Source organism: Puma concolor, chromosome E3 (genome assembly GCF_028749965.1).
Source record: "Puma concolor isolate L17-30 chromosome E3, mPumCon1.1.hap2, whole genome shotgun sequence".
Lineage (NCBI taxonomy): Eukaryota > Metazoa > Chordata > Mammalia > Carnivora > Felidae > Puma > Puma concolor.
Window position 1 is genome coordinate 32091153 of NC_141682.1, and position 24097 is coordinate 32115249.

At 47.6% G+C, this 24097-nt stretch overlaps 1 protein-coding gene across 2 annotated transcripts in view; it reads left to right on the forward strand.

Moving 5' to 3' along the window:
* Positions 1-704: 704 nt before the first annotated feature.
* The window catches only part of CPPED1 (calcineurin like phosphoesterase domain containing 1), a 111151-nt gene continuing 87758 nt past the window's right edge, over positions 705-24097 (forward strand). For both annotated transcript variants that reach the window (XM_025916888.2, XM_025916889.2), the window contains exons 1-2: positions 705-905; positions 19061-19279. In XM_025916888.2, the coding sequence (XP_025772673.1) occupies positions 836-905; positions 19061-19279 (289 nt within the window). In that variant the 5' untranslated portion in view covers positions 705-835. The remainder of the gene's footprint in view (positions 906-19060; positions 19280-24097) is intronic.

A 24097-nucleotide genomic window follows, 5' to 3' on the forward strand; every position in this document is an offset into this window, starting at 1 on the left:
GGACGGATCCTATTTTGAATCGGAGGCAGCTCCACTACTTTTCCAGACGTGTCACCTTGTGCAAACTGTTCCACCTCTCTGAGCATCAGTTTTCCCTTCCAACAAACGCAGTTAAAGGCAGCACCATCTCCTGGCGCTGATGCTCAGATTAAATGAGCGATGATGACATTCACAAGATGATAGTGAAGACGACATGGAACCTGGAATGTCTCATGATCAGGTGTCCTAGATCACAGTTGGTGGCTTGAAGGACTGTCCTGAGACGGGGCCCACTTCCTCCGGCCTCAAGCTAGGGTTGCGGGATAAAATACAGGAGCACAGATAAACTGGAATTTCAGATAAACCACGAAAAAATGTGAGTGTAAGTATGTCCCAAATATTGCATGGGATATACTTATACTGAACAATCATTCGTTGTTTGCCTGAAATCCCAACTAACTGGACGCCCTGTACTTTTATTTGCGAAACCGAGCAATGTTTACAGAAAGGAAGGACCCCCTTCCCCTCTCCCACTCCCCGCCCCACTGCCTCCTGCCAGAACCCACACCCTCTCTGCGCATGCACTCAGGCCTCTGTCTAGGCGCCTCCACTCGCCAGGCGCCCCAGTCGATCCCAGAGGGGCCGCTCACGCTTCCGCCCCACTCAGGCAGCACTAGCGGCGCCCCGAGCGGCAGAGCCCCGAGCGGCGGAGGCCCGCGCAACCGCCCTCCCGCCCCGCACTGAGCAAAGGGCGCCGCCCCCAGCGGGGCACCACGGGCCCGGTGGTTGGGCTGTGCCACGCCGTGCCGCTGCCTCCCACCCTGGGTACTCAGGGGAAGCCGGAAACTCGCTCGCCATGTCGGCTGCGGAGGCGGGGGGTGTTTTCCGCAGAGCCCGGGGCAGGACCCTGGACGCGTTTCCCTCAGGTACTGCCGGCCTTTCGCCCGGGGAGGGGATGACTTCAAGGCTGCGGAACCTTGCGTCTGGGGAACCGTCGGTTTGGGCGCGCGCGCCTCCAGCCGGACCGCTTCGGGGGCTGCACCCGGAGGCTGGGGACCGCAGTAGCGGCCTTACCGCCCGCCCTCGGGGCTTCGAGGGGCGCTGTTGAGAGACGGGGTGTCCGGGCGCTGGGGCCTCCGCTGGCCTTGACCTGACTTCCCTGAGAGAGGAGGAGATGGAGTAAAGCGGCAAAGCGTGCTTCACAGGAGCGGGGGGTTTCAGTCCTGCCTCGCCCACGTTACTCCGCAAGCCTTGGCCTCAGTTTCCCCACCTGCAAGCCGGGAATCGTAACCGTGATCTTACGTGTGGCGCTCATAGGCGCCCGGTGCATGTCAGATGCGGTTATTTTCATTGTGGTGGTTCGCCACGGTGCGTTTTATACTCCACAATCCCGGTTTCTTCCTGCAATAGGCGTCATCCACCAGATTGTGTATAGCGCCCGCCCATCGCAAAGCGGGAGTGCAGCCCGGCGACGTGTGAAATTAAGTGCTTGGAGTTTGGATTTAGATAATCACTCTCGTTGTAAAAATGGGTTACGAAAAACAAACTTTATGGGGAAGCGTTAACAAGTTGAAAGTATTTTTATAACTCAGTGCCCGACACAGCCTAGGTGCTAAGTGAATGTGAGCCCTGGAGGCATAAGGCGAGAGGGAGGTTTGTTCCTGGTGTCTTGGTCCTCTCTGGCTTTTTGCGGCCCCGCAGTCAAGAATCCTTCCCACAGCGCTCACCAGTTTTGTAACCCCGGGGACGTCACCCCAGATGCCCTGCATGATCTAGCCTGTGCTCCCCTTCCTTGATTCGTGCTTGTCGTGTGGCCTTCTGCCCGCTTCTCCTGCCTCACTCGTTTTCTTGAAGACCTTTCTGTCTTCCGCTCCCATAGCTGATGAATAGCCAGGCCGCTGGACCTGGTCTGTTCTCAGCCTTCAGACCCTGTTTTAAAATTCAGTCACTTCCTCTAGTCAGATTTTTTCCCCTGGCCACCCTACGTAAAGTAGGTTCCTGCTGAAGTTCTCTGCCCTAAGACCTTGTTCTTTTCTTTCTTCGCAGCTCTTGGTGGGGAGTGGCAAGGTTCTGGAAGGGTGTGTGGGGCCAGAGATAGAAGTTTGGTGGATTTGGGGAAAATACAATCTGCTGTAGTGCCCATTCTCTAAATATTTTAATACACCTTTTTTCGCCCAGCTTGAGGGTTTTGAGATTTATCTGTTTTCATAGAAGTAGCTCCAGTTCACTCGTTTTCTTCCTGGGCAGTATTCCAATGGATATATTGCCTATTTTATCCATTCTGCTGCTGGGCGTTTGTGGAGTGTCTTTCCTGAGGCAGGGGTGTGCTCTCTGCAGAAGGAGGAGTACACAAAGGGAGGAAAAGACCGCTGTGTATCACGGGTAGAACAAGTGTGAAAGTTTGTGGCTTGGCCCGGTGGGGAAAGGGAAGGATGGGGGTGGGGATGCGGTGGTCCGTGAGGCTGGAGGATGGGTGGCGAGTAATTGAGGAGTTTTGTCTTTACCTAACAGCGCGTCAACGAGGTTTCAGCTGCATGTGTGAGGAAACAAGGACACGTGATCAGATTTCCATTTTGGAAAGAAGGGGCTGAAAAGAATTTGTGTTTGTGAGGAACTTGGGGCGCAATCTGATTGCACGCTGGAGCCCAAGAACTCGTCTCGCAGCAGCATTTCCGTAGCACCACGTTGTTCACTTTGGATTTATTGTGGTAGCTGGAGGTGTGTGTGATGGGGGTGGATTTCTGCCGGAGATTTTGGGGATACTCAGATGTCAAAGCTGACTGACCCACTGGTGTTGCCATAGGGGGTACGGAGAACAAGAGAGTCGTTGAGCTGGACAAGAATGGGGAGGTGAGGAGAGAAAGCCTTAGAAGAGAAAATGACGGGATACTTACCTTGCTGAGGTAGGAAGAAGGAGAATGACCCTGGGCTTCCCTTAGCACCAGTGGGCATGCTCAGTGTGGGCCATTTAGCGCAGGGCTTTCAGAGGCCTGGCCTTGGAGGGTTGGGCTTGGAACGCCCAGTCTTGTGGGTTCACTTCACTGGGTGCTGGACCCCTGGTCCACCCCCAAGTTGCCTCCATTGCTTTTACCGAGTTTTCCTCGAGTCCTCATTTCCTGCTAGCATTGCTAGCAACTTCGAGAGATGCTTTTCATGGGTCCCGTGCCATTCCAGACTCTGTGGGAATATAGAGCCTCAAACTGGTAGGGTTGCTCCAGAGGCAGGCTGGGAGGAGAAAGGGAAGGAACTGGCTTTTCCCGGTCTCTTGCCAAAATACACCCTCCCTGTGAAAGAAGTTTGGTTAACTCGAGCCACGCTGCCTGAAATCGCAGCCCTGATCAGCCTCATACTCGCTCCTCGAAGTCCCCTCCAGCATTAGCTAAACAGTTTATTTCTCTAGTGGAACCTGGCAGGTAAGTGAAAGAGTGCCGGCTGAGTCCATTCAGGCTGTCATAACAAAGCCCGTAGACTAGGCGGCTGGTCAGCAACAGACACTTGCTCCCCACGGTTCTGGAGGCTGGAAGTGCAGAGATCAGAATCCGAGTGTGGGGGCCAACCACCCAGTTCCTAGACCATCTTCTTGTGCCCTCACATGGTGGGAGTGGGAAAGGAGCACTCCGGGGTCTCTTTCAGAAGGCATTCATCTCATCGCGGTGACCTCCTGGCTCCCTAAGGTGACCTGTGGCTCCCCACCTCCGCGTATCGTCACATTGGGGTTTAGGATTCAAGATAAGAATCAGGGGGAACCACAGACGAACCACAGACGAACATGACGTCTGTGGTAAGCGCCTTAAGACCATTTCCCCCCTGGTGGTTTCTGTGAGTGGCAGCATTCGTGTGCACTTCTTCCAGTGTTGTCTGTGAAGCCTGGCTTCAGTCATCCAGTCCCTGTTAACGTGATCTGCTAGGCTCCGTCGACAGATGTTTGTAAAAAGGAAATTGTACATGTCTCGTTGCAGAAGGTTCACATTCCTCAGGCATGTTCACGTATTCATTTTAATTAGGCAAATTGATAATTATATTTCCTTGACACATCCTAATTAAGACTACTATCTCCTAGCAAATAATTGTTTTTCTGAGAAATTTACGACATCTGTGTTGAAAAAAATTCTAAAAGTGAGAACTGTCAAGATAAAATGGGTTTACAAATTACCTATATCTATTTGTTTTCAGGTCCTAAAGTGTTTTTTCTTTTTTTCCCCAGTTCATTTTACCACCACAATATGTTCCCTCTTAGAGAATAGGGCTGTTTGGTGGTTTTCTTAGAAAGATCATGTCCCTACATATTTTACACTTGTAGCTGTTTCAGAGGAGCCGACTGTATTCACTAATCCTGAATATTTCTCGGTGTCTTTCTCACGGGGCAGAAAATAAATGGAATCTCCCAAAAAATAACGTGCCCATGCCTTGTAGATCTCACCTAAGAACTCCTCTCTGGACAACATGTTTATCCAGGTCTCAACGGGGCTGAAAATGTTGTGGTTTGAAAAATTCTAACATCAATGAAGAACCTGAAATAAATGCTTTTAACGATGCTGTACAGTTAGGCCAAACCAGTTATCTCTTATTTGAAAAGGACTCCTGTGAGTAAAAGAATTTTGATTATCCCCTCCTCGATATTATCATCAGTGAAAATTAGTTTATAAAATGTTCACACCATAACACTTCCAAGAGATAAATGAACTTTTATTTTTGAGTGCCTTCCTATTTTTTGTAATAACTTTATTGAGGTACCATAACATTCACTCATTTAAGTTCACAGTTCAGCGGTTTTTAATAAATCTGTAGAGTGGTATGGTGTCAGGAGTTTAGTATCTCCCCCCAAAAAACTTTTTGCCCGTTTGCAGTCTTTTCCTGTTTCCACTTGGTGCACCGGAAACTAATTTACCTCCATCGCTTTGCCTTTTCTGGACATTTCATATAAATGGCATCATAAAATCTGTGGTCTTTTCTGACTGGCTTCTTTCCCTTAGCATAATTTTTTCAAGAGTATCAGTACTTTGTTCTTTTTTACTGAATGGTATTCCGTTGTATGGAGAAACCACATCACGTTTATCCATTCACCCATTGATGAGCATTTGGACACTGACTGACATTCCCCAGTTTGGCCGCTGGCTGTTATAAATACAGCTGATATGAACACCACATACAAATCTTTGTATGGACATAGATTTCATTTCTCTTGGGTAGATACTGAAGATTGGAATTGCTGGGTCATATAAGTAACTACGTTTGACATTTTGAGGAACTTCCAAACTGTTTTACAAAGCACCTGCACCATTTTGCATTGCCACTGCTAAGGTATATGGGTTCATATTCTCCATATCCTTGCCAACACTTGTCATCATCTGTGTTTTTGATTGTAACCAACCATATGGGTATGAATTGGTATTTCGTTGTGATGTTGGTTTGCATTTTCCTAATGGCTAATGATGCTGAACATTTCACATGCTGGCTGGCCACAGTCTTTCTTTGAAGAAATATCTTTTCAGATCCTTTGCCCTATTTCCCACACCCCCCATCCCGCCCTTTGGCCCAGTTTTAATTGGGTTGTGTTTTTATTGAGTTGTAAGTGTTCTTTATATATACTGAATACAGATCCCTTACCCAGTCCATGATTTGCAAATATTTTCTCCCATTCTGTGGATTCTCCTTTCACTTGCTTTATGATATCCTGTGCAGCACCAGAATTTTTAATTTTGATGAAGTCCAAATTATCAACTCTTTTGTTATCACTTGTGTTTTTGATGTCCTAAGAAACCTTTGCCTAACCCCAAATCATGAAGATTTACTTCTGTGTTTTCTCTAAGAGTATTCTAGTTAAAGCTTGTACATTGATGTCTGGGTTCATACTGAGTTAATTTTTATGTATGGTGTGGGGAAGTGTCTAATTATTAGACAATTTCCTTTTATTTTTTTCTTACTACAGTAGAAACCTCATAATTGGTCAATGAATAGAAAAAAATAGCTAAACAGGGGAATTAAAAAATTATACATTCTTTTAACGTTTCCTTTTAATGTAAACTATAAATGTACATCCATTTACCATTCTTTTGAGGTCGGGCCAAGGACTTGTCTTGGAGTATGGGTTTACAGATGGGCCTGCCATGGAGCCTTTCTTGCATAAACAACACCCATAATGAATCTTTTCCAGTTTGGGTTTTTTCCAGTGGAGTAGTCAGTTAAAAATCACTTGGAAAGAAAGCACTCTGAGTGAAGAATTCTTCTAGGTTTGTACTTTCTTTTCCCTCTAATCTTTTAGACTTCTCTGCACAACACCTAATTGAATAGTGCTTTATTTTCACCAGCTTGCCTTTTACTGAGTCTTCCCAAAGCATCTGTCTTAGCTTTATTAGAAACAACCCTTTTTACGATTCATACTTCTCTGGTTTACATGTTTAATTGAATGACTTAAAAATAAGCATTAGCATGAACGGGTTTGGGGACAAGCGCCTGATGGACACATGGAGCCGGCTTCTTCAGGGACATTGGTTGACAGTCCACGCCTTTGCAGAGGGCATGCAGAGTGTTGGTAAATCTGGAGGTTTGTTAAGAGAGCGTCTGTTTCCCAGAGAGGACTAACTGGCAGCTTTTTATATTTGTGAAGCATATGATTTTTAACTTTGCCAAACCCTGCAATTAGTTACAGGCAATAGCATGGGGTCCTGGTATCTGGAGGCTCCAGGAGCCCGAGAACTGCTATTAGCTGCTCTTAGAACCCAGTGGGGTATGCAGCCAGCCAATCAGGAAATACTGGTTGAGTGAAAGAATGCCCAAAGCCTCTGAGTACTCTTGTTTAAAAGAACAAGAACAACAACAACAAAAACCTAGTCACACTGATGTTGTAGGTTCTCGTTTGTAAAACGAAGGCAGAGTGTTGGCCAGAACTGTCTAAGATGCAGCTGTGATGATATGTGCATTGGCTTCATTTACATGAGGGCGGGCGCTGAGACACTTTGGTGATTTCAGGTCCTAAACTAGGAGTTGGGAGGTCCGAGAAGGGAACACAGCCCTTCTGGCTGCTGGCCCTTTGGCTTCGCCCCCAGAACATACTAGAATAGGCCACAACTTTCCGCCTCCTGCCCAGTCTGCTCCTTCTCCAGTCTTCCCCCAAGTCCTGTGCGGTCAGAAGCCTAGGCATCATTGCTGACCTCTCCTTCTCCCCTTGTCTTCACAGCCCTGCCCCTGCAACCTGCAGAGCTCACCTTGGTTTTGTTCATCCGTTCCCTTCCCAGCTCCGTGACCCCCAGCCACCCACATCTCTCCCTGGACGCCTCCAGCAGCCTTCTGCCTCCCCTCGTGCCCCAACAGTCCATTCCCCGTAAAGCATTCAGAGCCATCTCTTTGAAAAGAAAATTGGGCCCATCATCCCTTGACATGACTTTTCCCTGTCCCTCTCTTCCTCTCTCTCTGGCCTCTTGTTCGTCATGTACCATTTTTTGTTTTTTTAATGTTTATTTTTGAGAGAGAGAAAGAGAGGCAGAGCATGAGTCGGTGAGGGGCAGGGAGAGAGGGAGACACAGAATTGGAAGCAGGCTCCAGGCTCCGAGCTGCCAGCCCAGGACCCAACGTGGGGCTCGAACTCATGAACTGTGAGACCCTGACCTGAGCCAAAGTCAGACGCTCAACTGACTGAGCCACCCAGGTGCCCCTCTTCAGGTACCATTTTAAAAGAAACCCGTGCTGATCCTCCCGTTTTCAGTTAGGGCCCTGTTACTCCCCTTCCCTCATTCTTTTCCTTTACCACACTTATTACAACTTAACAGTTGTGTATTTATTCCTGTGACTTTCATGTCTTTTCATGCCTCTAGACGATAAATTCCTGGAGGGCAGGAGGCCCAGACCTAGGATAGTGTTAGGAGTGGTGGCCACTCATTGACCATTCGTTATATAAATAAATGAGTAAATATGAACGAATACACTATCCCTTTGATCACGTTCCTGCGTCTGCCTAACCCATTGCTTCCAGCATGTATCCTGGAGGATACATGGTTCTTTTACCAAAGAACCAAATCAAGAGGATCCCTTGCAAACCACCCTCCGTGGCCCTGAGGTTTGTGCACTGCTCACAAGTGTCTGTTAAAGGAGGTTCTTGTTACCGGGTGGGCGCCCTCTCGGGGCTGCGTCTGCCCTGAGGAAGGCTCGCCTTCTGCATCCAGAGCCTCTGTTTGCCCAGCCTTGTGCCTGCAGGGCGCTTCGGCCCAGAGACAGCGCCTTCTGCCACTTCTCCCCGAAGCACCACCCGGGCCAGCGGCCACCTGCCTGCTTGGCAGGGGAACATGGGTGATGGTAGGAAGCAAGTCCTAGCAAACACCCACCCCCAAAAGGCAAACCCCAAATGGGGTTCTGCTTTGGAAAAGGGGGGAGGTTCGGGAAATGCCTTTCCCCCCTTTAGCCGTTGGCCGGAACAGCATCGGCCAAAGCCAGTGGTGCCGAAAGCCACCTGGCCAAGGAGTCCTGGCTTGTCTGCCTTTTTACTTCTCTGAAGGGTTGCAGATAAAGATTTTGCCAGGTCCTTTATCCCCAAATGGCAAATGTGGCAGCCAAGCTATGACTCAGAAGCTTTTGTGTGTCTCACAAAGTACCTTTGAATGCGTTTAGGCAAAGAAAAGAGAGGTTGGATAAATTCACCTTGCTGCTTAGGAAAAGTCAAATGGAGACTCTGAGGATGTGGCTGTCACAGTTAATTATTTGGGGGAAGAGGGAGCCCCGAAGGGCACCATTATTTTTAATAGCTTCGCATACCATACGGTTCACCCTTCTACAGTGTACAACCCAATGGCTCTTAGTCTGTTCAAAAGAGTTGTGTAACCATCGCCACAGTCGATTTTGGAACATTTTTATCACCCCAGAAAGAAACCCCACACCCCTTAGCTCTCACCCTACCCCCCACTCCAGCCCCGGACAACCACTGATGGATGACGCTATTAAATGGGGTGTAAGTCCTGGCAGGCTTCCAGTTGGGACATTTGGGTTGTTAAGCCAGAAAGAGTCCCGAGGTGGTAAAGATTGCTTTTCTCCTATTGTGTTGTTGTTGTTGTTGTTGTTGTTGTTGTTGTTTGTAACCGCTGAAATAAGATTAATCCTCAGAGAAGATGAGGGGTGTTGCTGAAGACATTTAGGTTGTGATTCACTGTGCAGATGGCTACCATGAGAAACTGTAAAAATTGCATTTCGTTGGCATTTGCTCTTTAGCCAGAAAGCCTCCAGACAGCTGTAAAGCTGCCCATCTTTGCTGTTTTATAACCAAAGCAGTATCTCCAGTATGTGGAGGACAGGATGTTAAGACCAAAGCATGTAATTGTGTGTGTGTGTGTGTGTGTGTGTGTGTGTGTGTTTGTGTATCTGTATCATCAGATATTTTCTGTGCCCCACTATGTGCTGTGGGGGGTAAAGGGATGGGTAGGATTTTGTTGGTTTTGTCTCCACTAAGACAAGGGTAGGAGTTACCAAGAATAACAGTCGTGATAACACAAGCTCACCGCTGACTGCTTACTGTGTGCCTAGCGCAAATGCTTTACATGTATTAACTCCCTAATTCTTCACAACAGCCCTTTGGAGGTAGGAGTGGTATTCTTACTTTACGGGTGAGGAAACCAAGGCCCCGAGAGGTTAAGAACTTGCATCGTGCGACATGGGTGGTAGAGGGTGGAAAAGAGGTTTGAGCCTGGCACACAGGCCTCCGAGTCTAGGCTATGCTGGCACCAGGTGAGGGCTTTGGGAGGTGGAGGCCCGAGTGGCACCTAGGCTTTACGCCCTTGCCCATGCCCACATGTCTTGGTGTGATCGGTCCCCTGCCCTCCGTTCACATCTGCCCCTGGTGTCAGGGCCTGTCCTTGCCTGGGGTGTGTGCCTACAGCTACCCTGCATCTGGCTCTGGTCGTCATTCACACCTCAGCTGTCATGTGGCCTCACTGCTTCATCCAGCCACAGCCCTCCCACCCAGCAGTCACTCTTCTCCGTGACCGCGCACCTCCCCGCTACTGTGTAAGTTAGTCTTAAGGAATGGGACCTGCGGCTTTGCTCGCAGCTGAGTGTCCAGCGACCCGTGTGGCCCCTGTCACGTAGCGGGCGCTAGGACAACCTGCTGAAGGCGGGGGGGGGGGGGACGGAAGAGCTGTGCCTGCTTTTGCAGCGGAGGGAGGTAGGCTTTGGTCTGGGCCAGGAGGGGAGGTGGAGTCTTAGCCGGAAAGGTTAGTAGAAGGGGAGCATCGCCCCAGGAGGGAGGGGCAGCGTGGCGTGTGTTTGAGGAGCAGATGAGGGTCTGTCGGGGGCGGGGGTGGGGGTGGGGGGAGAGAGACCCTGTGGCATGTTTGGTGTTGGGTTTCTAGATGTCCGCGTGTTGGCCTTAAGGCCGGACTACTGATGTAATGTGGGATGTCAAGCAGCGTCCCTGGCCTCCCTCCACCGAATGCCAGATGCCCCCAGGGGATCAAAATCATCCCTGGGTGAGAGCCACCGTGTAGTGGGAGCAGTGGGCAGTTTAGCTGGTAGACTCTCACACTGTGACCCAAAGTGCCTAAGTGTCTGAGCCAGAATGCACGAGGATCCATCGACCTCTTCATTTATCCCTCCACTGAATGTTTGTTTACTGAGTGCCCCTCACATGCCAGCGACCCAGTGATACATGCTGACAGTATGCTGGGAAGGGAACACGAATGTGGGCCTTTCCTCGTGGGGGTGGGAGCTTAGTGACCCTTCAGCAAGGGAGCTTGGTGATCAGTGTTAGTGTTTTAGGAAGAGTCACAGTGGCAGTCAGCGCGGGAAGCACTGCGTAGAGCTGTCCTGGCGGCCCCGGGGGGAGTGGTGGACCCTGACCCAAGGTGCTAGGGCTGCGGAGGTCAGGGACGTGCTGCGGAGCGCTGCAGATGTGGGTGCATCCACCCGGCAGCTGAAAGGGCCCAGTAACACCCGACCGTCTCATCTTTAGATAGGTGGACTGGGGACCATGGTGGCAAGCTCAGGGCCATCAGGGTAAGAGGCCAGTCTTGAAGGGAAGGTGATGAATTTGCTTGTGGGAGTGTTGTAAGGTGCTGATGGCACGAGCCGGAAGCTTGGACGTATCTAGGAAAGCAGACATACTACTTTCTACTCACTCTTTTAGCGAGTTCTGTGGCTTTCTCGTCAAATGGAGAAATGTGGCCCCTCTGGGCCCAGTTCGTGTATGATACCGAGTCCGAGAAGTTAACAGGAGCCCAGACATCAGACTTTTAAATAGTCTTAGAGTGTAGTGATGTGGTGTCATAATCATCAGACTTCTTAACCAGGATCTCCCAAAAAGCAAACGAGATTTAGAAAATGAGACTTCACTTGATGAAAATTAAGTTGCCTGTGAAGTAACAGGTGTAGCACCTCAGGAGAGCACAGATTGTTACAGTGTTGGGTTATTAATTAACGGCATGACCACCTCGTGTAGGCCTTTTCCTGGTAGGGTGATGAAAATAGTGATTCATTTGCTTTTGGGATGCATTTATTACAGTTAGTCATTGATTAACTGGCAATGGTGAACGGATCAATGCAGTTTCTAATTCTTGGTGTATGTTAAAAAGTCAGCTTTCATTAACAGCTGACAAATATGCCTAAAAGGTATAGTAAAAATGAGGGACAGGGAAACGTATTGGCAGAGACAAAGCCAAGACGACATTTAGTTCCCGATGTTAAAAGTGCCAACTGCAAAGAGCATTTGCAGACTGAGTGCCTTTCTGGTGGGACACTGGCATGTAAACAGTCTCAGAGGAAGGATTAGTGCTAAGGCATTGTGTGGGTTTTTAAAGGTCTTTAAGATTCTACGATGTGTGCAGTTGCTTTGCACCCAGTAATGCTTAGAGAAGAGTCCCTGGCTTCTACTGTCTATAGTTTAATACCACCCAAATCCACTGTCTTTTTATTCCTCAGTGTTGAAAGGCGGTTTTCTGTGACAGTCTCTATCAATTAGCAGAAATCAGGAAGTGGTCAAATCTTTTTTTTTTTTTATTTTTTTTAATGTTTTTATTTATTTTTGAGACAAAGAGAGACAGAGCGTGAGCAGGGGAGGGGCAGAGAGAGAGGGAGACACAGAATCTGAGGCAGGCTCCAGGGTCTGAGCTGTCAGCACAGAGACGGATGTGGGGCTCGAACTCACAGACTGTGAGATCATGAACTGAGCTGAAGTCGGGCGCTTAACCCACTGAGCCACCCAGGCACCCCCATGGAAGTGGTCAAATCTTGATACTCTGTATACAACGGCTGAAGCACATTTCTCCCTAAGGCCAATTTTTCCTTTACGAAGGTGTTTTTAAATTAGTTTATGTTTTTGGGGCGCCTGGGCGGCTTAGTCGGTTAAGTGTCCGACTTCAGCTCAGGTCATGATCTCACAGTTTGTGCGTTCAAATCCCACGTTGAGCTCTGTGCTGACAGCTCAGAGCCTGGAGCCTGCTTCAGATTCTCTCTCTCCCTCTCTCTCTGCCCCTCCCTGCTTGTGCGCTCTCTCTCTGTCTCTCAAAAATAAGTAAACATTAAAAATATATGTATATATAAAATAAAAATTAATTTAGATTTTTAAAAACTAAATTTTAAAATTAATTTGGTTTAGGCTCTGGTCCTATTTATTATGGTAACTCAGAGCTTGTTTTTTTCTGGCATATCGTTTGGACAGATCTTGGCACTTCTGGCTACATAGGTCTTCTCTATAATCTCACCTGTGTGACCACCTGCCCCGAGGTCAGGGTTCTGTGGCACGATAGGCCCGGTTCTGCCTCTCAGCCCTCGTTAGAGCTTGATTAAGTTACCTAACCTTGACCTTGCTGAGTCTCCTCATCCGTACCTCTAAGCAACATGGAAGAGTTACCCTAGATACAGGCCAAGTGTGGGCTGAGTGTGGCCCATGGTGAATTCCAGAGCACACAGCCCCTTTGATGGGCAACTGCTGCTCCGCCCAGCCAGTCAGCATACTCCACTTGGGCCTGCTTTGGCCACATTTCCCAAGAGAATCCAGAAAAACAGGTATCTATAGGAAACTCATGAATTTAAAATGTTGGCGACACATTCAAAATTTTATAACTACTACGTGGGCCAAACAAAACACATGTGCTAGCCAGACCGCATCCAGAGAGACCCGGGGTTTGTCATCTCTGGAGAAAATCACCAATTAGCATCCCATAGAAGATGGCTGTTCCAGGCTCGAGCCTGTACCCTGAATCAGCCCTGTGCTACTGGCAGGAACTGTGAGCATCACGGCCTTCTGGGGAAAAGCCTGCCAGCATCATCTCTGTGTACGGTTTTCTTATTTACCAAGATGTTCCATTCAAAGGAAACTTTTTGGAGATAAAAATGTCTTTATGGAGGTGGACAGCTTGCAGCAGCCCAGGACACATTCCATCTCCTTTTTGGCTCTGTCCTCTCCAAGCCAGTCCCACAGCACTGAGATCCTGGATGATAGAAGCTGCTGCTCATTAAGCGTGTGGTCTTGAACTTGAACCATGACTGAGACTCCTAGCCAGGCCTCAGTATCCCCTGTTGGTTAAATGAGGGGGTTGGTAATTCTGCAAGTCCTTCCCACACTGAAAATTTCCAGTACTTTAGTGGGCAAAGGATGGCTTCTATAAGGTAAGCCTTCAGCCTCCCGGGGATGGAGTCCAGTAAATGGGCTCACACAGCTCAGTGCAGGAGGGGCAGATGTAAACGTGTGGTCATGTGAGGCTAGGCCTTGTTCAGTATCACCCTCTGTGGCAGACAGACTCTCAGATGGTCCCAATGATCCCCACCTGCTAGTATTCGTGGCCTCTGTGATCCTCTGTCCTTGAGTGTGGGCTGGCCTAGCAACTTGATTATAATGAATAGAACACAGCAGAGTGATGGAATATCGCTTCCATCACCAGGTTACATAACTTCCTTTGCTGGCAGACCCTCTCCCTTGCTGGCTTTATGAAACAAGTTTCCATGTTACCAGCTGCCAGCTTGGAGAGGCCCACCTGGCAGGGAACCGAGGGTAGCTTCTGGTCCACAGCCAGCAAGGAATCTAGTCGACAGCCCCATAAGTGCACTTGGAAGCAGATCCTGCCCCGTGTGAGTCTCGCTATGAGACCTCCCTGCTGGCTGACACTATAATTGCAGCTTGTGAGAGACCCTGAGCAGAGGACCCAGCTAAGCCCTGCCTTAGAACCCCAACCCACAGAAACTGAGATAATGAATGTGTAGTTTCAGACTACTACATCTGTGCTCATTTGTTACAATAGCATCAGCTTCTACACCAGCTTTTCGAATTTGTTACACAAATTAACATTGAAAAAATTCAGTCCCCCGTGGACATTCTTATTTATATTCAGGTGTTTTAGTTAAATACATACATGTTTTATGATGTATTAACAGTAAGTACCCTGTAGACATTACTAGAAGGTTGTGTCAGATGTTTCTGAAGATTATAGTCTTGTTTGGTACCACCTAGGTCAAATATGAGGTCTTAGTTTAATGAAGTCGCTTTATTCTTTAATGCATTCATTCTACAAATACTCAAAATTTGACCTTGGCCTTATCATACTCACCAATTAGGGTCCCTGACTGCACTCTTTTATCGATTTTGGAAATTACCTGAGCTGGACACAGACAGGGACCTAAAAATGAATTGCAAAATATGCAAAAACAATAATAATTCCCCCAAGCCATTATTTCAGTAGAGGGAAACAAAAATCACTTTGCACCTGTTTCTGATCACACACATTTAGGCAGTTCAACCTATTAGTTACAGGTCAGTGCTTCTCAAACTTGGACTTGCATACAGATCACATGGAGATTTGTTAAAATGCAGACTCTGCCTCAGTAGGCAGTAGGCCTGGGATGGGCTTGAGAGGCTGTCTTTCCAGCAGGCTCACAGGTGCTGATGCTGAGGTGTAGGCCCAGCCCTGCCTTTCACGCCCAGTGTGGCATGCTTCATGGAGCTCTCCTGTCATATGCACCTTCTCTCTCTCCCTCAGCCTCCACTTCCGGCACTTGTGCTCCTCTTGGGGCGTGGGGGGCTATCAGGCATTTCAGTACATCTGACCTTCTGTGGCTCGAACTGCCAGAACAGTGTTTTCGGGGAGTCTAAAGAGAGAAGCTGGACTGTGCCAGGTCCAGACCTCTGCCCCGCAGGGGATGGTGCGGCAAGCTCTCCCTGGCTCTTGTAGATGTCACCTGATACCTGTGCCCGCCCCTGGGTGTGACTGTAGACTTCGGCCACATCGGTTAAGGCAAGTGTTGTTAAGCATTCAGATTCGTAATAAAAATCTGTCCCTGGTGAGGGATGGGGGAGTTATAAATTTATACATTGTTACGTAGTGAGCTGTCATCATTTCAGGTCAGATCTATTTATTTTGTACCTTGTCCTCATAAAGTTGAGAGTCTAAGATTTTAGTAAGTAAACAAATAATAATGGAAGATTTGTTCTAATATCTCCAAGGACCTTCGAGATGATGACTGTTTTGTTGTAGGAAACTATATTTGTTAAGACGTTTGCTGTAGAAAACTGTGTATAAATTCTGTTGGTTACAGAATATTGGTTTATGCACCAGCCTTGGGGTGATGATCCCCTCCCTGATCTGGTTCTGATTCATCTGTCCAGTTTAAACAACTCTGCAGTCTGCCTCAGAAACAGGAATGTAGCTAAAAGCATTCAGTGTGAAAAGGTTATTATTCAAGGAAAATAAATGATTGATGCTAACAATTAACTTTAAAACACAAATGGGAATCTCATTTTTTTTTTCATGACCCCAGCCTTCACCTCTTGAAGAGAAGTCTTGCTGACTCTGTGTCTTTAATGCCTGATCCCTCAGGATCTATTACTACTTTGTAGCAGATGTCCCTGAAACTTGGCAGCTTGAAACCACAAATTTTCATTGTCCTCTCACAGTTTCCATGTGGAATCGGGGCACTGCCCGGCCGAATGGATCCTTCTGCAGCAGGGTCTCCTCCAGCATTCACGCATGGTGTCAGCTGGGGCTGTGGTCTCATCTGACAGCCCGACTAAGGGAGAATCCCTTTTTCCCAGTTCACTCACGTGCTTATTCACAGGATTCCAGTCCTTTGGGTTGTTGCATGGAGGACCTCTGTTCTCCATGGGCTGTTGCCTCAGTTCCTTCCTTACTATGTTGGCTTCTCCATAGGACGAGTCACTGTGTGACAGCCTTTTTCATGCAGGGCGAGGGCTCTGAGAGAGAGCGAGAGAGAATGAGCAAGATGGAAGTCATGGTCTTTTTCTAGCCTACTCTCTCCCTCCCTCTCTCTCCCCTTCTCTCTCTGCCTCCCTCCCTCTGTCTCTCCCTCCCTCTCTGTCCTTCCCTTCCTCACTCTCTCCCTCTCCCTCTCTCTCTCTCTTTTTAGCCATTTTTATTGAGGCATGGTTGACCTGTAAAAAGCTGTATATGTTTAATGTGTACAACAGTCCCCAAGAGTTTGGGGATAAGTACACATCTGTGGAACCATCACTACCATCAGGGTCGTAAACATACTCATCTCCTCCCAAAACCTGTATAATCTTTATCTTTATTATTATTATTATTATCATTACCTTTATTATTATTATTATTATTACTTTTTATTACCTTTAACCACTTTATTACCTTTATTATTATTGTTATTATTACTTGTGTGTATGCTAAGAGTACTTCACATAGATTCTACCTTTGTAGCAAATTTTAAGTATATAGTATCGTATTATTAGCTGAGGGCATGATGCTGTGCAGTAAGTCTACAAGACTTCTTTATCTTGTCGAACTAGAACTTTGTACCCTTTGGCCATCACCTCCCCCATTTCCCCTAACCCTCAGCCCCTGGTGTCCACCATTCTACTCTCTGCTTCTATGAGTTTGTATTAGAAGCCACATATCAGTGAGATCAGACCGTATTTGTCTTTCTTTGGCTGACTTCTATCAGCTAGCATAATGCCCTCTAGGTCCATCCATATTATTTCAAGTGGCAGGATTTCCTTCTTTTTTAAGACTGAACAATAGCACATCGTACATATATACCACATTTTATTTATCCGTCTGTCCATTGAGGTACATTTAGATTGTTTCCCTATCTTGGTGCCACCTAATCCCTGAAGGGACATCCCATCGCTGTGTTCTGCTTATTAGAACAAAGTCACAGTTGAGGGGATTGCACAGGGACGTGACTGTCACAACGCAGGGATCTTTGGGACCTTCTTGGAGTCTTTCTGCCGCACGTAGTAAGGGCTCAATAAATACAAGTTCCCATCAGCTGTAGTGCCAGATAGCCGTCCTTAGCAATGAGATGCATGCCCCAGGGCTTCATGCAGCCCTTGTTCAGATGGAGTTCAAGTTGGTTGTGACTTGCTCGAGCAGTTAACCACCCGAGCTGTAGGTCCGGAACTCGTGGGGTGACTTTGCACACACAGTTTGTTCTATAAGTGCGGGCAGTTCGCACGCTGCGTCTTTAAGTTCTGGTAAAGAAATTGAGGAGGAAGGGTGGCCTAACGCCGGGGGTCTACTGTAGGATGACAGCAGGCCAGTGTGGTGGGCTGGAGGGTGGCTGCGGAATTCGGAAAGGTTGGACTGGTGCTTTGCCACTGAGATCTCAGCCTGGATGTGGCACGTTAGAGAGAGGCCTTCCCTGTGTGCCCAGTTGGAATTGGCCATTGCTTCTCACGCCACCTTCCTAGTCCTGGCATTCTGGCTCCCTTCCCTGCTCACTTCTTTGTCCGTCGTCTTCGTCCCCCGTGCGGACTGAGCCCCGGGAGAGCAGGGGGCTCGGCTGTCTGGGTCCAGACGTGTATTGTCGCCACCACGTGTGGGGCCTGGCAAACAGTTGACTCTCGGTGAACACTTACCGAATAAATGAATGTGCCGAACCCACAGATGTGAACTGACTCTAAGGAATTTTGTGGAAGTTGTAATATCTTCATGACTTCCACAGGAAATGCCACTTACTCAGTTCACATGCAAGATACACTAATTTGTTAAAAAGAAGAAAACAGTCTGAAGGTGGTGGGGTCGTTTTGTCCCTGCCACGGATCGCTGGTGGCCGTTAGGCAAGCTGTGGCACGTCTCTGGGCCACAGCCTCCTCAGAGGATAAAAACAGGGGCTGCAGATTGGGGCTCTTCATGCTGCTCTGCGCTCGGACCCAACTCAGGCTCAGGAGCTCTGGTTTTCAACACTGGTCTACCGTGTAAGGTTTGGTTCGAAGAAAGGGTGGAAAGGGTGCTGTCACCAGGAAAAAGAAAAGCTGGACACCCACAGGGATTCCATGCCCACTAATGGCCCTTCCTGCTCCGCAAAACCACGTGCCCAGTGCAGTTCTTTGGTCTGATAAGGGTGGGCACCTGTGGCCCATGAAGCTTGGGAGCAGCAGAACCAGCAGGAAGGGCAAGCCTAATCCTTTTGGTGCAGTTGACGTAGCACCCTTTCCAAGAACATGAAGAATCCCCTCTTCCTTCCTTTCTCCCTGCTTCCCCCCCACCCCCCAGCCTCACACCTCGTTTAAGCCCGCATCGTGCTGCCTTTGAAATGTTAGCATCGATTTTTTTTTCTTTTTTTCTCGTTGACTAACTCATTTCGAGATTTCATTTCTGGCACTGCATCTCCTGCCAGATCGCCAGAGCTTCCAAGCTCCGAGTTTTATAATTAAAATTCTGTCACATCCCCCGAAACAGTGCAAATTGTGCCATTAAGCCTGGCATAAAAGATTTGCAAGCACTTCACCTAGTAATTTAAATATAATACTTCTGGCAGCTTTCAATTTCTGGTATTTTTAATTCTAATTAAAAAACTATTATTGAACGTTAATATCCTCTATACGGCATGCTGTTGTGCCTCTGTGCTCCATCTTGGCCGGCTAGTTTTAAACAAACAGCTTGGCTGGGTGGCTGTTGCTGCCCACGTGGTTTTTCCTGGCCTTTGGGAATCACCAGGTCCCAGGCATAATTAGTATAAATCAAAATCCTCTAGACTATGACAGGAAAATGGTATGTTTGAACAGCAGCTTATTAAAATGACCTACTTAATTTAAGAAAAATATTGTATCCACTTGCACGATAACCTGGATGCTTTCCCTGACAGATTTTATAATATTTCTTCCCTCTCCCTCCCCCGCCCCCTTCGTTTTTACAAGAAAAGGAAAGGGAATGGAAAGGCCCATTCTACTTCATCCAAGGCGCAGACCCACAGTTCGGGCTCATGAAGGCCTGGTCCACCGGGAACTGTGACAGCGGCGGTGACGAGTGGGGGCAGGAGATCCGTCTAACTGAGCAAGCTGTTCAGGCCGTCAACAAGTTGAAGCCCAGACCCAGATTCTTTGTTCTCTGCGGGGACCTCATCCACGCCATGCCAGGTAAGCCTTGCACGGGGCCTGGGGCCTCCTCTGCTTCCTCTGGTCCTGAGTGCATTTGGGCAGAGGAACAGATTTCTCTCGAAGAGACGTCTTTATTTAGGAATGGCTCACTCCTTCCCTCCGTGGCTATTGGAGGGAGTATCCTTGAACATCAGAAAACGCACACTCATTTTATATTTAGAATTTGGCGAGATTGATCGCCGTAATTAGGCAGAGCTACAGTTCTGATGATCTGAGCTTACTATGAAAAATGGAACAGATTCCCATGTGTCACCTTTATTTCCAGGGGACAAACTTGAACTGCTTCCAGATACCATATCCATAAATGTAACCTTCTTCTCTTGTTTCTCCTCTTCTGACACTTTAATTTCTCCTGTATTTGTTAGTGCTTTTTCATTTGCAAGTGACAGAAATCTAACATAAACTGGATTATTATTATTATTATTATTATTATATTTTTTATTAAAACTTTTTTTATGTTTTAAATTTTTTTTTTTTTTTGAGAGAGAGCAAGCAGAAGTGGGACAGGGACACAGACAGTGGGAGACACAGAATCCGAAGCAGGCTCCAGGCTCCACGCTGTCAACACAGAGCCCGACATGGGACTCGAACCCACAAACTGTGAGATCGTGACCTGAGCTGAAATCAGAGGCTTAACCGACTGAGCCACCCCGGCAGTGCCCCTATGTTTTTAAACATGTGTGTTCCTTTATGGGACTGTGAAGTCCAGGGGCCTCTCTGGGCTTCAGGTATGGCTGGATCCAGAAGCTTAGAGTTGTGATCAGGACTTGGTTTCTGTTGCTCAGCCCTGCTTTCCTCTGGGTTGATTTCATTTTTAGGCAGGCTGTCTCTAGGTAGTGGTCCCTGGGAGCTCCTACCAGAAACCATAAGAGAAAGAAAGTGCCTCATTCTTGGTGGTCCAATCAAAGTCCCAGACCAGCACTCATCCTTCATCCTGCTCTTATGGCCCCTTGAAACCAGGGTGTGGGCTCATTTCCACTGCAGCAGTGTGGTCTGAAGAGCAGGATGGTTCCGCACAAGAAAAGTGAGATCGAATGTAAGAAACAACAGGTGCCTTCTAGAAGTCTCTTGCGTTTTGTTTCTTCTTCCGATACCTTCTCTCCCAGGCAAGAATAAAGTCCAGTGAGCAAGTACAAGCAGGTGGAACCTCCACCTGCCCATCAGAGAGGTAGCGTGGACTCCCATGTCCACTGTTAGTGGAACAGTGGTCTCTGCTTTTGGAGCAGCAGTGGCTTGAAGACCATTGCAGAAAACACTGCAGTGGCCACACGTTTGCTTTGGCTAATGCCATCTTGTAAACCAGGACTCTGGGTCCTGATGTGATTTCCAGTGCCTTTACAAGCTGAGGCACTCTACAATAGGCTGGGTTGCATTCATTTTTCAAGCTTCCCTTGTCTAGCAGCCAACCTATCGAGAACAATCCCAAAGTAAAGATGTGAGGATGGAAAAAGGGCTGCCCGGAATCACTCTCCCCAAGTCCAGTGAGTGTAATGAGCAGGAGGAACCCTCAGAATTCCCCTCATTCTCTGTTTACACATATTTTATGCAAAATCATGAATGTGGACATGCCCATGTCATTGGATGGAACCCAAGGGCGGTCATCCCCGGAGAATCAGCCTGTCCTGCTATTGGGCTTATACAGAGGTGGCAAGGTGGGAAAGAAGGAAAGTAAGGCAGTGGATAGAGACCTGAACTAGGGTGGATGCCAGCTCCACACCTGCCACTGATGTGCTGGGTAAACTTGGACCAGTCCCCTTACCTTCTCTGGGCCTCCATTTCTGAGCCCATCAGTGCAATAAGCATTCAAAACCTCGACCTTGTAGGGCTTCACCACATGGGGGCAGGTGCAGGGGGTGGACATCTCAGCAGCTTGGAGCAGAAGCACATTCACACTTGGTCACCCTTGGTGACCACAGGATGCCCCAGTCTCTAAAGGAGTTAGAAATCAGAGTAGGACCCAGAGTCTTGGTTGACAAGGTAAAATCAGGGTAATATGCCAGTTGACCAGATTAATGCTGCTTCCCGATGGTCTGATTTGCTGTTAGCAGGGTGCTTTGGCATCATTTGGCCCATGTGCACTGTAGCATCAGCTAGATCTCTCATTCTGGACCATCCAGTGAGCAAAGTTCTGCTTTTCCTGGACAGTTGAAGGTCAGATTCCAAATCTACTGTTTTTATGTGCAGCGATTTCTTTTCTTTGCAAATAGAAATGTTACAGGACTCACTAGAATTATATAGCATGTTTTCGTAGATGTTTACCAACTTGTTCCGAATTACATTAATGTGTTCAGTCGTATTTCAAAATAAGATTTAAAATAAAAGCTCTCCATGCAATCTCATTGCTGCTTCAATGAAATTTACTGAGCATAGTAAATTAAAAGATACGGTTTTTATGCTCAACTTTTCCCGTTGGTCAGAAGACCTTGTAAACGTGAACTGGCAATCTTTTGAGCACATATTTTATATGCAGTGTGACCCGAGCAGAATTTGTATCTCTTCTGAAGAGTTGGACTGTTTTGGATGCTTGTAACTGAGCCAGTGGAGGGACTGTAACTGTTTTGAATATTGTGGTCGGAGATTAAGCAGAACGTTTTAAAGCTAGTTACCATTTTTTAATATGCAATTAGCGGCTTCCTCCTCATTTAGCTCATATGCAGGGGCAGACACTAGAAAAGTAATTATTTGCTTTGACTGCTTAGCACATTGTTAATTATCAGATGCATATATTAATAGGCAAATAAAATCAGAAAGCATACTTTTAATTCTACCATAAATAATATCTTGGGCCAAGTAGTTTTAAGTTCAAACTGGAGCGAAAGAACTTTATGAATAATGCTTGTTCTAATGAAAGTCATAATGCACTTTTCCATTATAAATATTCATCATGGGGCATCTGAGTGGCTCAATCGGTTAAGCGTCAGCCTTCTGCTCAGGTCATGATCTCGCAGTTCGTGGGTTCGAACCCCGTGTCGGGCTCTGTGCTGACAGCTTGGAGCCTGGAGCCTGTTTCAGATTCTGTGTCTTCCTCTCTCTCTGCCCCTCCCCCGCTCACACTCTGTCTCTCTCTGCCTCCCAAAAATGAATAAACGTTAAAAAAATAAATATTCGTCATAATATTTGTTCACCTACACATACTCAGCGTGTACACACTGAGTGCCAGTTACAATGCCAGATGCTGTGGATATAATGGTTGGAGATGAGCAAGCAGCCCTTCTGTGGAACGTAGAGTCTGATAAAGGAAGTGCAAAAGGAAGGACGGTGCCAGGGCCTGAAGGGAAAGCCTAAGAAATGCAGGACAAAGTCCAGGTAGTTTTGAAAGACATGTTTTCACTCTGCAGATGTCTTTTTGGTTACGTTGGTATTTTCTTATTTTATGAAGCTTCTCAGTGGGATAAACGCATTATCAATAGCAAATGGACATTTGTGCTCTTGAGACCACTGATTTTCGGTCCATCACGCTGAAGCCCAGGGTACTTTGTTTGGTCGCCCTGATGTGGAGACTCTGACCCCCTGATGCTGTCCGTGGGAACCTTGCTCGGTTTCGGCAGTCATGTGAGGAATCAACAGGTGGAATGTGATGATGCCATTCGAGAATAGGGGGTCCTCTCAGCCTGTAAAACAGTTTGTTATTAATGTGTGTGTCTGCCCTGTTGATTAAAAATTGCCACAACCAAACATAACAGATAGTGTGGAACAAATTCTTCCCTGGATATAAAGGCTCCTTGAAGGGTTCTTTGTATATGGTCCTCTGCTTTGGGCAGCTGTTACATGATTTCACGTCCGTGACTGATTTGGCCTCTGGAAATCCTGCAAACGTAAAGCGAGGCAAGCCCGCACTAGCCTTATTCCAGTACGAGGTGTGTGAGTTTTGTGTGGCTGCTGTAACAAACTCCTGCAAGCTCAGTGGCTTGGAACAACACACAATGATTGTCCTGCAGTCCTGGAGGTCCGAAGTCTAGAAGCCCTGGGTCTGCAGCGCTGTGGTGTTCGACAGGCTTCAGCTTCCGGAGGCTGCCCACCTTTCTTGGGTCATGGCCATTTCCATCTTCACAGCCAGCAGCATAGCGTTTTCTCTCTTCTCTGACCTTTGATTCATCCTCTTTTATTTATTTTTTTTTTAATTTGAGAGAGAGAGAGAGAGAGAGAGCAAGGGAGGGCAGAGAGAGAGGGAGAGAGAAAATGTCAAGCAGACTCCATGCTCAGCACAGAGCTGGACATGGGGCTTGATCCGATGACCCTCTGAGCATGACCTGAGCTGAAATCAAGAGTCAGATGCTCTGAGCCACCCAGGCGCCCGTCATATTCTCTCCCTTAAACCTACCCTCCTGCTTCTTTCTTATAAACACCCTTGTGGTTATTGGCCTTCTCCAATAACCCAGGACCTCAAGATCTGATAAAGATCTCCAGCTCAAACTTTATCACATCTGCAAATTCCCCTCTTTCCGTGCAAGATAACACATTCACAGGTTCGGGGGATTGGGATGTGGACATCTTTGGGGGCCACTGTTCAGCCTACCACACATGGGATGCAGTTCAGGGTATGTGCTAGGACCAGTGCTGCTAGCTGACCTACCCATTGGAGTCATGAAAAGAGGGTGTCGTTGCTATTTCCATGTGAACTGGTGGTCAAAACTGGCTCAGGGCAGTTAAGTACTTTTCCTGGGGTCTCTCAGCTTATAAGCGGTGGAGTCAGGATCTGACCCCAGTCCAGCTGTGTTCAAACCTCATGCACTTCACAGGGCAGCCTCCCTGCTCAAAGGGTGGTCCCCAGGATAGCAGTCAAGAGCTTGTTTGGAA